The 15,331-nt window shown below is 38.1% G+C and overlaps 1 protein-coding gene across 2 annotated transcripts in view; it reads left to right on the forward strand.

Annotated features, from left to right (window-relative positions):
- The window catches only part of PPIG (peptidylprolyl isomerase G), a 60,380-nt gene that overhangs the window by 13,444 nt on the left and 31,605 nt on the right, over positions 1–15,331 (forward strand). For both annotated transcript variants that reach the window (XM_007965281.3, XM_007965282.3), the window contains exons 2-7: positions 5,910–5,962; positions 6,294–6,370; positions 6,456–6,530; positions 7,974–8,081; positions 9,039–9,083; positions 10,958–11,045. In XM_007965281.3, coding sequence (XP_007963472.1) covers positions 6,310–6,370; positions 6,456–6,530; positions 7,974–8,081; positions 9,039–9,083; positions 10,958–11,045 — 377 coding nt within the window. In that variant the 5' untranslated portion in view covers positions 5,910–5,962; positions 6,294–6,309. The remainder of the gene's footprint in view (positions 1–5,909; positions 5,963–6,293; positions 6,371–6,455; positions 6,531–7,973; positions 8,082–9,038; positions 9,084–10,957; positions 11,046–15,331) is intronic.

The following is a 15,331-nucleotide window of genomic DNA, read 5'->3' on the forward strand; positions in this document are numbered from 1 at the left end:
CTCCTGACCTCAGGTAATCTGCCCACCTCCGCCTCCCAAAGTGCTGAGATTACAGGCTTGAACCACCACACCCGGCCCACATATTCTTTATCTGGTAATATGTTGATAGATACTTAAGTTACTTCCAAATCTTGGATATTATGAATAGTGCTGCAGTAAACATAGGAGTGAAGATATCTCCTGGATATACAATTTCCTTTGAGTATATACCTAGCAGTGGGATATGTTATAATAATTTTTAATAGATAATATATTCATGTGGTATAAAATTGAAAACACGAGGTTATAAAGTAAAAAATCTTAGCCCTCTTTTCCAGTTACCCATTTTCTCTCTCCCTAGATGCCTTTTTGTTTAACAAGCAAATACATACTTGTAAAATTTAATTTAATTTTGTTTTTGGAGACAGAGTCTCAGGCTGGAGTGTGGTGATACTACCATAGCTCACTGCAGCCTCAGAATCCTGGGCTCAAAGAGTCCTTGCACCTGATCCTCCTGAGTAGCTAGGACTGCAGGTGCACGCCAGCATGCGTGGCCCCACTTTCGTTTTTCTGTCTTCTTTTTTTTTTTTTTTTTTTTTTTTTTTTTTTGAGGCAGAGTCTCACTCTGTCGCCCAGGCTGGAGTGCAGTGGTGCAATTTTGGCTCACACAACCTCCGCATCCTGAGTTCAAGCAATTCTTGTGCCTGAACCTCCCGAGTAGCTGGGACTACAGGCATGCGTGTGCCACCACCACACCTGGCTAATTATTTATATTTTTAGTAAAGATGGGATTTCGCCATGTTGGCCAGGCTGCTCTCAAACTCCTGATCTCAAGTGATCCACCTGCCTTGACCTCCCAAAGTGCTGGGATTACAGGCATGAGCCATCGCGCCCAACCCTCTCTTCTTTTAAAAATATACAAAGACAGTAATATCATACATACTTCTGTACCTTGCTTGCTTGTTTGTTTTAAATAGAAACAAAGTTCTCCCTATGTTTCCCAGGCTTGTGTTTCAATCCTCCTGCCTCAGCTTTCCTAAGTGCTGGGATTATAAGCATAAGCCACCATGCCTGGGCAACTTTTTTTTTTTTTTTTGGATACAGGATCCCACTCTGTTGCCCAGCCTGGAGTGCCATGGCATAATCTCATCTCACTGCAACCTCTGCATCCTGGGCCCAAATGATCCTCCTGCCTCAGCCTCCCGGGTAGCTGGGACTACAGGCACCATGCTTGGCTAATTTTTGTATTTTTTGTAGAGGCAGGGTTTTGCCATGTTGTCCACGCTGGTCTCGAACTCCTGGACTCAAGCAATCCACCTGTCTCAGCCTTCTAAAGTGTGAGCCACTGCATCTGGCCTTTTATTTTTCATTTAACAAAATAAGTTAACATTTACAGATTTTAGGAGATAGTTCTCCCTATCTTGGAGACAGCAGTACATAAACAGATTGCTCATTCTTTTTAATAGCTTTGTACATTCTACAGGTATGCAATGGTATACCTGATTTATATTTATTAAATTAGTTTGTGTTATATATCATAAATTATATATACATTAAATTATAAATATTTATATTTATATAAATATAGGCTTATATTTATATAACCTATCTCTCCTTGATGGACATTTAGGTTTACAGCCTTTTACTACTACAAATTATGGTATATTGAATAACCTTGCACATATCTTATTTTGCAAATGTGTAAGGATGTACATAAAGTAAATTCCTAGAAGTGGAATTACCGAGTCAGAGAGTATTAAATGCATTTGTAATATGGATGTTTGTTGTCAAATTGGCAGTCAAGTAATTCAGTTTATCCCTTCACCAGCAGTAACAATGAATAAGGTCAACATTTTTTATTTTTGTCAATCCAATTGGTGAAAAAATGTTACCTTTGTAATTTTAATATGTAAGATTATGATTTCTCATAGATAGTATTTCATTTCATGGGGTATTTTTTAAGTAATTCTAAAAGTAATTCTTAAATTCTAAAATTGCATTTAGCAATTTTTTTATGTTTTAAAAAGCTTATTTTCTTAGACAGTCCATACTTAACTACTGTGTTAGACATTTAAGTTGTTTGTGCTTACTGTTATTTAAAAAAAAAAACCCAAGGACTATTTTATTTTAAATGGTTGCCTTTACAGATATTCCAGTACATAGAATTAGTAAAATGTTAAAAGGTACAATGAATATGAATATATTCAAGATTCTAATGACGAGTTGATGGGTGCAGCACACCAACATGGCACAAGTATACATATGTAACAAACCTGCACGTTATGCACATGTACCCTACAACTTAAAGTATAATAATAATAAATAAATTTAAAAAATAAAAATAAAAAAATAAAAAGTCTATTAAAAAAAAAAAAGATTCTTGGTCTGTAATGCCAAGTTGCTTAACAAAACTGCTAGTGCCTTTTATGTTGTTTTGTTATTTCACTTTTTGTGAATTCTCTGCTCATATACTCTTAGGCGTCCTTTGAACTTTAATTTGATAGATGGACAGTGAAAGGTTTTGGTTGTCACAGTGACTGATATTTAATAGGGCAAGGGTTGCTTAAGGTTCTGCAGTGAGTTGGATAGCCCTATTCAATGAATCGCCCTAGTGCCCCCATTGCTAAGCACTGTTATACAGTAAGAAAATTAATATTCTCAGCAACTATGACAGTGTATTTTCCCCAATTTTTTTCTTTTTAATTTTACATAGACAAATAGAAATAATTTTTTTTCGTAAGTTCAGATCTGTTTATCTCCATTATTTACTTCATTAGTGAATCTAAAAAGCTATTTAATATCCAGGGTTCAGGTATATATTCGCAAGTACTTTTCTTAGTTTCTGTTTTGTGGGGGAGGTACACATTTTGTGAGGGGAAAAAAAATCGTGTTTTTTTTGTTTTTTTTTTTTGTTTTTTTTTTTTTTTGAAACGGGGTCTCACTCTGTCACCCAGGCTGGAGTACAGTGGCTTAATCTTGGCTGACTGCAACCTCCGCCTCCCTGGCTCAAGTGATCCTCCCACCTGAGCGTCTCCAGTAGCTGGGACTACAGACGTGTGCCACCATGCCTGGCTGATTTTTGTATTTTCTGTGGAGACAGGGTTTTGCCATGTTGCCCAGGCTGGTCTCGAACTGCTGGACTTTAAGCAATCTGCCTGCGTTAGCCTCCCAAAGTGCTGGGATTACAGGTGTGAGCCACTGCTCCCAGCCTCCTGAGCTCTTTAAATGTTAAACAGCAGCACTAGTTGAGTACCTCTTATCCAAAATGCTTTGGACCATATTATTGCTGATTTCTGATTTTTTTCAGATTTTGGAATGTTTGCAATATACTTACCAGTTGAACCTTCCAATTCTGAAAATCCAAAATGCTCTAATGAGCATTTCCTTCGGGTGTCTTTTTGGCACTCAAAAAAACTCAGATTTGGGGTTTTCAGATTTAGGTTATCAATTTTAAGTTGAAAAACTAATACATGGACATATTCTTACTGCAAAAATTCAAACCTTATACATAAAGCTGAAGGCCCCCAGTGACTTCCATTCCTAGACTCAGTCCCTTTTGCAGAGATTCTGTGAGGAGTTTGGTATATATAGTATTCTCAAGATCTCTCTCTGTAGAAATAGGGTATTATTTTATGGTGTTAAAGGAAATACTTATGTACAATTTACTTTTTTGTTTCTTTTGAACTAAACAGTAGCTTTCTTGGCCTGTGTTACAATGAAACTGCCATATAGTATTAAATAGCATTTTATACCATAATTTGTTCAGTTTCTCTCCTATTGTACGATATTTTGAGTGTTTCCATTTTTTTGTTGTTACTACAATTTTGCATTCTCACTTATGCCTATCCTCTCACATTTGTTCATTCATTTAATAAATACTGATTTCTTGTCATATGCCAAGCACTGTTTGAGCACTAAGAATTGAGAAGGGAGTAAGACTGAAAACTCAGGTTTATCACATCATGGAACTTGTATTCTAGTGAGAGAAGATGGATATAAAAATTGAACACCAATTAGCAAGAAATGCTTGGAAGAAAAAGCAGAATAAGAGCATGTAAAGTGTTAGGAGGATGAGAGCTCCTTTCTTGAATACAGTAGACTACGAATGGGCCTCTATGAGAAGGTGATTCCTGAGCAACAAGGGGGTGAACGATGTGAAGATGGTTTGAGAGCATTCCAGGTGGAGGGAACAGCAAATGTAAAGGACCTGATGAAAGAGTAGGCTGTGGGATGTTGAGGGTGGGGAGTGGGGGGTAACCCAGCAGGATACCAATGTAGCTGAAATAAAGTTGAGGAAAATATTAGAAGATGTTAGGAAATGAAGTTGAGGAAAATGCCTAGAGGTGAACAGGAGCTAAAATATTTAGAGCCATATAATTGAAATTACAGTAGCTACAAGCCACATGTGCTTTTTGAGCACTTGAAATGTGGCTAGTCTGAATTGAGATATGCTTCAAGGATAAAATATACAATGGATTTCCAAAGACTTGTACCAAAAAAAAATCTCAGTAACATTTTGTTTATTATATTCTGAAGTGGTAATAGTTTGGACATACCGGTTATTACCTGTATATCCATAAGATTACTGTTTGGACATCACTAATCTGAAAATCTGAGGTCCAAAAATGGAAACTTTTTGAGCATCAGAATTGAAAATTTCACACATAAGTACTTAATACAAACTTTGTTTCAAGCACAAAATTATTATTTAAATTGTATAAAATTGCACATGTAATTCAGGCTATGTGCATAAGGTATGGTATGTTTGAAATATAAATGAATTTTGTGTTTAAACTGTGTCCCATCCCCAGGATATCTCATGTGTATGCAAATATTCTAAAATTCAAAAAAAAAATCTAAAACACTTCTGGTTCCAGGCATTTCCTCTAAAGGATATTCAATCTGTACGTACTGAGTTAAATAGAATATATTACAATTAGCCTGTTTTTATTTGTCAAAATGTGGCTACTGAAAAATTTTAATTTACCTGTGTGGCTCATGTTTTTATTGAGCAGTGCCAGTCTAGAGCCTTAAAATCCATGCTAAAACTTTTCAGATGAATGGTAAGACAGTTTTAGGCAGGGGAATGATATGATCAGATTTGTGTTTTAAAAGAATCATTCCACTCTGGCTATTTTGTGGAGAAGAGGCAGTGTAGAATTAGGAGTAAAATAAGAGAAACTAGTTAGGAGGCTATTGGAGTAGCCTAGATAAGAAATAATAATGGTAAAGGTAATGAGAACTTTTGGGATAATTTTTGAAGCTAGAGCCAAATTACCTTCCTAATGGTTTGGATAATGAGATATGAGGGAAAGTAGAACCAAAGATGACCCCCAGGTTTTCAGCCTCAGCAGTTGGCTTGGGCAATGGTAATGTTTACTGAGTATTCAAGGGAATGGAGGTAGAAGAATAAAGAGTTTTGTCTTAGATATATTAATTATTTTTAATAAAGTAAATTTTTATTGAAGTATAACATGGCATACATAGCATATGAAACTGTCATTTTTAGAGTCCAAAGTTTTGGATACTGTTTACACTTACTGCCTTTGTTTCTTTTACATTTTACCTTACCCTATCATCTTCCACCAAGTATTACAGTTCAGCTTTTTAAGTCCTTAAAATAAATGCCTTATCAAAATAATGTCTGTTAAATAATAGCTTTCTATTATAGAAATAAAGCTGTTACACAGAATATCTCTTTGGTATTTTTTGTGTCTATACTAGCATATCAGTAAAGGCTGTTGCTCATAATCAGAAAGTACCCTCATATGTAAAATTGAATGTTGTGCTTTTACTCAAAATGTAAATCTACCACATATACTATTTAAAAATACCATACTGTCGTTAAAATACCCCACTTTTTCTTCTTGTATGATTTTGCTTCTTAAAAATCTCACATTTTAATCAGAACTCTCATTTTTGTTTTCTAGGAGCACAGGGATCAGTTGTCCTTGGTTTTTTTGGGTCGTTTCTTCATTTGAAGGTAATCTGCTTATTGAGTTCACTAATCATACAGAGTGAATACAATTTTCTGTTTGGGCTATTAATCTATATTCTGGTTGATAAATAGAAAGTTGATTACATAATAATGGTTAAGGCTTAACTTTCAAGTCTTTTCTAGTTACTTCACAAAATGCAATCTAATCTCTAAAAAGAAAGCACTAATAATCCATGTGATTTACCTCATAGAAATAAATATCAAAATAAATTCAAACTATATTTCTAATTTTGTTTCACAGAATTTTTTTTCCAGAAATTTGTGAAAGATCTTTGCTATTTTAGTCTGCTTGTCTGAAACTGTATTTTACTCATAGATTAAGTATTGGAGCCATGGGAATAAAGGTTCAACGTCCTCGATGTTTTTTTGACATTGCCATTAACAATCAACCTGGTAAGAATATTAGTTAACATTTATGAATGGGTGTTTAATATTTTAAATTAGTAAAGAAGTTTAAACCAACTACCTTCTTTTTCAGCTGGAAGAGTTGTCTTTGAATTATTTTCTGATGTGTGCCCCAAAACATGCGAGAACTTTCGTTGTCTTTGTACAGGTTTGTTCACATTTTCAACTGCTGTAATAGTAGTCTCAGTTGACTGTGGTTTGCTTTTTTTTCTTCTTCTTTTTTTTTTTAAGAGATAGGATCTTGCAGCGTTGTCCATCTGGACTAGAACTCCTGGGCTCATCAATCCTTACACATAAGCTTCCTCAGCTGGGATACAGGTGTGAGCTACCATACCTGGCATAGCTTGCTTTAATTTTTTATTTACCCTATTTTAGATTTCTCCATGCATATTACTTCTTTTCTGTTAACATGAAGATTACACAGCAGTGACTAGGGCATGAAACTAATTCTTAGAAATATTATGACTGGGCATGGTGTGACTGGGCATGGTGGCTCACATCTGTAATCCCAGCACTTTGGGAGGCTGAGGTGGGTGGATCACTTGAGGTCAGGAGTTCAAGACAATCCTGGCTAACATGGTGAAACCCCGTCTCTACTAAAAATACAAAAAATTGGCCAGGCGTGGTGACTCGCCTATAATCCCAGCACTTTGGAAGGCCAAGGCGGGCAGATCACCTGATGTCAGGAGCTTGAGACCAGCCCAGCAAACATAGTGAAACCCCATCTCTACTCAAAATACAAAAATTAGCCAGGTGTGATAGTGGGTGTCTGTAATCCCAGCCGCTCGGGAGGCTGAGGCAGGAGAATCACATGATCCCTAGGTGGAGGTTGCAGTGAGTCGAGATCACGCCATTGCTCTCCAGCCTGGGCAACAAGAATGAAACTCCGTCTCAAAAAAATAAATACAAAAAATCAGCTGGGCATGGTGGTGTGCGCCTGTAATCCCAGCTACTCTGGAGGCTGAGGTGGGAGAATCGCCCAGTAGGCGGAGGTGGCAGTGAGCCAAGATCACTCCACTGCACTCCAGCCTGAGCAACAAGAGTGAGACCCTGTCTCAATTTAAAAAATAGAGGCCGGGCACAGTGGCTCATGCCTGTAATCCCAGCAGTTTGGGAGGCTGAGGTGGGCGGATCACTTGACGTCAGGACTTTGAGACCAGCCTGGCCAACGTGGTGAAATTCCGTCTCTACTAAAAAAAATGAGCCCGGCGTGGTGGCAGGCGCCTGTAATCCCAGCCACTCGGGAGGCTGAGGCAGGAGAATCACTTGAACCCAGGAGGCGGAGGTTGTAGTGAGCCAAGATAGTGCCACCGCACTGTAGCCTAGGTGACAGAGCTAGACTGTGTCAAAAAAAAAAAAAAAAAAAAAAACAAATATTAGTTTTAACGGTATATTATTTGAGATTGATTTCTACATTCTCCAGAAATACATGGGTGATTTTTTAAATGAATGTTTTAAAAAGTTCCTGAAAGGAATGAAAATATGATTTTTTTAGTCTGTAAGGTAAAAGAGAGGCATATTTACATTTATTTTGCTTTCATACTCCTTTGATTTCCTTTCTATTAAATGTCCTAATTTTTTATCTCTATAGGTGAAAAGGGGACCGGGAAATCAACTCAGAAACCATTACATTATAAGAGTTGTCTCTTTCACAGAGTTGTCAAGGATTTTATGGTTCAAGGTGGTGACTTCAGTGAAGGTGAGACTTGGAAAAATCATGTATTATTTTCTGTTAAATATCATAGATCTCAAAGACAAGTCCCTGGAAGTTATAGTCCAATGTTCTTGTCACTCTCACTCCATTTAATCTTTGGTCAATTAGAAGTACTCGTAGAAATAAGTAAAAGAAGGAAGCTCATAGGCATAGGCTGGGCATGGTGGCTCATGCCTATAATCCCAGCACTTTAGGAGGCCAAGGCGGGCGAATCACGAGGTCAATAGTTCAAGACCAGCCTGGACAACATGGTGAAACCCTGCCTCTACTAAAAATACAAAAATTTACCGGGCGTGATGGCGTGTGCCTGTAGTCCCAGCTACTCGGGAGGCTGAGGCAGGAGGATTGCTTGAACCCGAAAGGCAGAGGTTGCAGTGAGCCGAGATCGTGCCACTGAACTCCAGCCTGAGCGACAGAGCAAGACTCTGTCTCAAAAAAAAAAAAAAAAACAGAAAGCTTGTAAAAAATAATTTTGCCTTTGACACATGAATTAATTTCAGAAATAGGCTTCTGGATACAAAACAAAACACTGCATTCATCTCAGTAATCTGTCAAGTGTATGTGTTTGATTTTGTCATAAGTGGTAATCCTTACTACAATAACATTTTTACTTTTTTATTGTAAAAATATCAAAACTACTTTTAAAACACTTTGAAAAAATGTTAACTGTTGCAAGACCTGCATAATCATAATTAGAATCTGAAAGTTCTTTTTTTAAATATATTTTAATAGTCTGTCACATTCTTACTATCATAGCATAGGGGAAAGAAAGAAATTTGGGATCTTGTCGTTATTGACATCTTTTATGATTTTCTGCAATCTTCAAATATTGTTAATTCAAAATTATTTAAAAATCTACTTTTTAAGAAGTATTTTGTTTAGGTATCACCTTTGAGGCATTTGTTATCTTGAGAGTTAAAAGAGTATGTTTTTCATTTTTAGGAAATGGACGAGGAGGGGAATCTATCTATGGAGGATTTTTTGAAGGTAAAAATGTTTACATTTATATTATGTTTTAAATGTTTTCTCTTTTATTCTATTTTATTCTCTATGGAATCAATAACATTATTCATTAAAGGGTATACTAATGTCTAGCTGCCTTCAACTAATCTGAAAGTTAATTTTCTGGTAAAAAATTGCTTTTTGTAGAGATGGGGTTTTTTTCTTCTTAGAATATTTTTACAACATATGATTTGAAAGGGTTTCAATGATCTGTACTTAATTCTTAGAATTTTAGTACTAGAATAGGAACTTCCATAGATCAATCTTAACTTTTATTATTATTATTATTTTTTTGTTTGTTTTTTGAGATGCAGCCTTGCTCTGTCGCCCAGGCTGGAGTGCGGTGGCCAGATCTCAGCTCACTGCAAGCTCCGCCTCCCGGGTTTACGACATTCTCCTGCCTCAGCCTCCCAAGTAGCTGGGACTACAGGCGCCCGCCACCTCGCCCGGCTAGTTTGTATTTTTTTTAGTAGAGACGGGGTTTCACCGTGTTAGCCAGGATGGTCTCGATCTCCTGACCTCGTGATCCACCCGTCTCGGCCTCCCAAAGTGCTGGGATTACAGGCTTGAGCCACCGCGCCCGGCCATCTTAACTTTTATTAAAGGAAATTCAGCAATATGTTGTTGGTAAGAACAACAACATCCAAATTTTTAGGTCATTTTTTTCTATGAAAATTTTAAAAAATATCTTTGATACTCTAAAATTTAACTATAATCTTTTCCAAAAATTTAAGTTTTCTTGCTAGAATTTTTTTGTTGATGTGAAGACCATTTGGAAAACTATAAGCATATTTAATGTGGAAATAATTTCATATTTTTCATCTTTCAGTTTTGACTTTTAGTGAAATTTTGTTTAAAATTCTACATGATTTGTTCTTAATATTCTAACCCAAGTTTGGAAAACAGGTTCCTCCCTTTGCTATGGCATAAGTGATGCTATGACAGAGGTTAAGTTAATGAATCCAGACTGAATAATACTCTGTGTGCCTCTATGTGCTCAGAAATGAAACCATTGAAATGTAAAAGAATCTAATCTGGACTCTCTCAGTTTTTTTTTAAGAGATGGGATCTCACTGTGTTGCCCAGGCTGGAGTGCAGTGGCTTTTCATGGGTGTGATCATAGTGCACTTTAGGTTCAAGCTCCTGAGCTCCAGTGATCGTCCTGCTTCAGCCTCCTGAGTAACTAGGACTACAGCCACATACCACTGTGCTCAACTGTTTCTTGCTTTTTAAAGATAGTTTCATTTTTTTTATTTAAATAAAGTGGTGTTATCTTTTCCAAAAATGTGAAGGACAAATATAAATGGAAAGGAGGGAATTGAGATAGTTATTTGGGTTTTATAAGTAAAGAATAGAAAATTGATAATATTCAAATCTTACAAAGATGAGAGAGGAGGCTGGGCTTGGTGACTCACGCCTCTAATCCCAGCACTTTGGGAGGCCAAGGCGGGCGGATCACGAGGTCAGGAGATCGAGACCATCTAGCTAACATGGTGAAACCCCATCTCTACTAAAAATACAAAAATTAGCCGGGCGTGATGGTGAGCACCTGTAGTCCCAGCTACTCAGAAGGCTGAGGCAGGAGAATGGCGTGAACCTGGGAGGTGGAGCTTACAGTGAGCCGAGATTGCACCACTGCACTCTAGGCTGGGTGACAGAGTGAGACTCCGTCTCAAAAAAAAAAAAGATGAGAGGGGAAATTGATTCATCTTTGATTCTCTTCTTTCATAACCTAACTTTGTCATCTAAGTAAGTTGTGTATGGCACTAAAGAATACATCAGATATGAATAGAAGTGAAAATGAATTTTTTTTTGGCGGTTACACCTATAATGTAACTGAAAACTTTACTTTTCTATAGACGAGAGTTTCGCTGTTAAACACAACAAAGAATTTCTCTTATCAATGGCCAACAGAGGGAAGGATACAAATGGTTCACAGTTTTTCATGTAAGTATTTATTATCTGATCATTTAAAACATCCCATTTTTGGGCCGGGCACGGTGACTCACGCCTGTAATCCCAGCACTTTGGGAGGCTGAGGTGGGCCAATCATGAGGTCAGATCGAGACCATCCTGGCTAAAACAGTGAAACCCCGTCTCTACTAAAAATACGAAAATATTAGCTGGGCGTGGTGGTGGGTGCCTGTAGTCCCAGTTACTCAGGGGGCTGAGGCAGGAGAATGGCATGAACCTGGGAGGCAGAGCTTGCAGTGAGCCGAGATCGCGCCGCTGCACTCTGACCTGGGTGACAGAGTAAGACTCCGACCCAAAAAAAAAAAAAAAAAAAATCCCATTTTTGGTCTACCATTTCTCTGTGTGCCTGCCGTTGATTACTAATAGGAGAGGAATCTACGAGGGAGGGAATTGTTGAAGGAGGGGGAACAAATAATTGATTTTTTTGTTGTATTTTTATGTTGTTGTTTTTGAGACAAGGTCTTGCTCTGTCACCCAGGCGAGTGCAGTGGCGCAATCACAGCTCACCACAGCCTTGACCTCCCTGGCTCAAAGAATCCTCCCCATCTCAGGCTTCTGAGTAGATGGGACTACAGGTGTGTGCCACCACACCTAGCTAGTTTTTTGTTTTTTGTAGAGACGAGGTCTCCCTGTCTTGCCCAGGCTGGAGACTCCAGGCTGGGATTACACACGTGAGCTATGGCACCTGGACAGAATTGTTAAAGAGGCAAAATTGTTATAGAGGGGAAGTTAAATTGTTTGCTAATGTTTTGAAATAATGGAGACTTGTCAAGAGAACACAGGAGCCAGGTTAAAGGTTTCCCACTAGCCAAATTAGGATAATTTGAGCATCAAAATAAATAACAGTAATATCAGTTTATGATTAAATAGGAACCAGGAGTCTACATTGATATAAATAAGTGATTAAATAATGAGAGAGAAGGGAAGCTGTTCCCTTATTAGAATGTCAGCTAATAAATTTAGAAGGAATGATGGAGTTAGAACAAGTCACCATTTTGTAATCATCACAGTAATGACTGACTCAGGCAAGAATCTTCTATTGATGCTAAATTTAAAGGGGTGATTTCAGTGAGAAACTAGATGTTTACACAGAGTATTTCTCCATACATTACTTAATTACAAAGAATAAAATGCAGTCAGTTCTCACTATTCATAGATTCTGTATTTGAGAATTCACCTTCTCGCTAAAATTTATTTGTAACCTCCAAATGCTAAGGATTTCCAATTCCGACTACAAAAAAAATTGTTACTAGGCCTGTTGTCAGTAATGCCTGTTTTTTTAATCCTGTCTTATGGGTACAGGTTTGCTGTCTTCAGTAGCCTTGAACTCTCTTGGTCTCTGAGGAATTTAATCTGTCAGCACCATGTGGATTATTCTGTTGTTTCCCTATTCCATATTTGTTAACTCTTCAACAGTGAGAAATCTGGTGCCTGATTATCTTCAACATTTCTGATCCTTATTGAATCCTAGAATGAACAACTGCTGTCCCATACTGCTGTAAATAAGGATCTACTAACTAGAGTTCACTATTTATGTTTTTTTGTTTTGAGACTGAGTGTAGGTAGTTAAACACCAAGTTTTAAAGTGACTTAAATTAGTTCTTTTTTGGTTTGGCTTTGTGATTCACTCAAAGTGTGTTAGGTTTATTCCTTTCTGATTATATTTCATTTTGTTTTCCTTCCTACCTTATTTTGATTTTTTTTTTTTTGCATTTTTTTAAGTTTATGAAATAGTAACATTTCCAGAGTCAAAACAAAAAGAATACTGTGAAGTTTCTCTCTCACCCAGCCCTTCCACTTCATTCCCATTTCCTTGTTTTTTTCACCCCAGTTCCATCTATCCATGTTAATAACCAACATAATTTCCAGTTTATCTTCCTGTATGTCCGTTTGTAAACATAAGCAAATACATGTATACATTTTCTCACTTTCCCTTCCTTATACGGTAGATGGCATACCGTATATACTGTTTCACTCTTCACTTAACAGTATATCCTTGAAACACTCCATAAGTTTATAGAGATCATTTTTATTCTTTTTTGCAGCTGCATAGTACTCTATTGTTTGTGTATACCATAGTTTATTCAACCAATTGCACATAATGTGGATCTCTCTGATTCTCTTTTTAAACAAAACAATTTATGGCTGGGTGCAGTGGCTCACGCCTGTAATCCCGGCACTTTGGGAAGCCCAGGCGGGTGGATCACTTGAGTTCAGGTGTTTGAGACCAGCCTGGCCAACATGGTGAAACCCTGTCTCTACTAAAATACAAAAATTATATTCTGGGTGTGGTTGCGGGCACCTGTAATCCCAGCCACTTGGGAGGCTGAGGCAGAAAGGTAGAGGTTGCAGTGAGCCAGGGTTGTGCCACTACACTCCAGCCGGAGCTACAGAGCAAGACTCGGTCTCAGAAACAAACAAATAAAACAACTTACAATTACCTCTTCATTGTAAAAAACAAAACAAAACACAGATAAGCCACACACACAAAAATCCCATCCCCAGAGCATCTTTCTATGCATTAAAAATGTTTATAGAGTGTTGCTCTATAATCAAATTTGGCTATAATGTAAATCTCTGTACATCACTAAATATTAGCTTTTTAATGGCTACATGTTAATCTCTTGCTTGAATGTACTATGCATTATTAATTTTATTTTGGGACATTCGGTTTGTTTCCTGTTTTTTAAACTGCTCCAGTGAACATTGTTGTGCCTATCATTTCATGCAGTTTTAATATTTAAGAAGTTTAATGAACTATTTACACATTTTTAAGGCTTTCCACATATATAGTTATGTTGACTTTTTTTGAGACAGAGTTTCGCTCTTTTTGCCCAGGCTGGAGTGCAATGGCGCGATCTCCACTCACCACAACCTCCGCCTCCCAGGTTCAAGCAATTCTCCTGCCTCAGTCTCTCGAGTAGCTAGGATTACAGGCATGCACCACCATGCCTGGCTAATTTTGTATTTTTAGTAGAGATGGGGCTTCTCCATGTTGGTCAGGCTGGTCTTGAACTCCCGACCTCAGGTGATCCACCCACCTCAACCTCCCAAAGTGCTGGGACTACAGGCGTGAGCCACCGCACCCGGCCTTGTTATGTTGATTTTCAAAAGGAAAGGATAGGCCGGGCGCGGTGGCTCAAGCCTGTAATCCCTGCACTTTGGGAGGCCGAGACGGGCAGATCACGAGGTCAGGAGATCGAGACCATCCTGGCTAACATGGTGAAACCCCATCTCTACTAAAAAATACAAAAAGCTAGGCCGGGCGCGGTGGCTCAAGCCTGTAATCCCAGCACTTTGGGAGGCGGAGACGGGTGGATCACGAGGTCAGGAGATCGAGACCATCCTGGCTAACACGGTGAAACCCCGTCTCTACTAAAAATTACAAAAAAAAAAACTAGCCGGGCGAGGTGGCGGGCGCCTGTAGTCCCAGCTACTCTGGAGGCTGAGGCAGGAGAATGGCGTGAACCCGGGAGGCGGAGCTTGCAGTGAGCCGAGATCTGGCCACTGCACTCCAGCCTGGGCGACAGAGCAAGACTCCGTCTCAAAAAATAAATAAATAAATAAAAATAAAAAAATAAATAAAAAATACAAAAAGCTAGCCGGGCGTGGTGGTGGGCGCCTGTAGTCCCAGCTACTCGGGAGGCTGAGGCAGGAGAATGGTGTAAACCTGGGAGGCAGAGCTTGCAGTGAGCTGAGATCTGGCCACTGCACTCCAGCCTGGGCGACAGAGCAAGACTCCATCTCAAAAAAAAAAAAAAAAGGAAAAGATAGTTTACTGTAGCACCAGTAGTATGTAAATGCTAATTTCACCACATTCTCAAGAGTATTATAATTTATTTTCCTCTTTTAAATAAAATCTTTCGTGTGCTAACCAAAACTCCTATGTTAAGTTCATACAATCCTTCATATATATTCTCAGAATCTTCCCTCTAAATGTTGGTTTCTCCTCATATCTTCCTATTTCTTAGGTATCCCTTCTTCTGTGTTCTGTTTTTTAAAGGAAATAACTTCAATTTTTAGAGAGCTTCAGTCTTAAAAAAATTTTTTTTGTGCTATAACATGTAGAAGATTTGCCATTTTAACCATTTGTAAGTGTATAGTTCAGTCTTATTTATAGTTATTTATTTTTTTGAGACAAAGTCTTGCTCTGTTGCCCAAGCTAGAGTGCAGTGGCACAGTCATAGCTCACTGCAGCCTCAAACTCCTAGGCTCAAGTCATCCCACTGCCTCAGCCTCCCAAAGTGCTAGGATTATAG

The sequence above is a fragment of the Chlorocebus sabaeus genome, chromosome 10, assembly GCF_047675955.1.
Source record: "Chlorocebus sabaeus isolate Y175 chromosome 10, mChlSab1.0.hap1, whole genome shotgun sequence".
In the NCBI taxonomy this organism is placed as follows: Eukaryota; Metazoa; Chordata; class Mammalia; order Primates; family Cercopithecidae; genus Chlorocebus; species Chlorocebus sabaeus.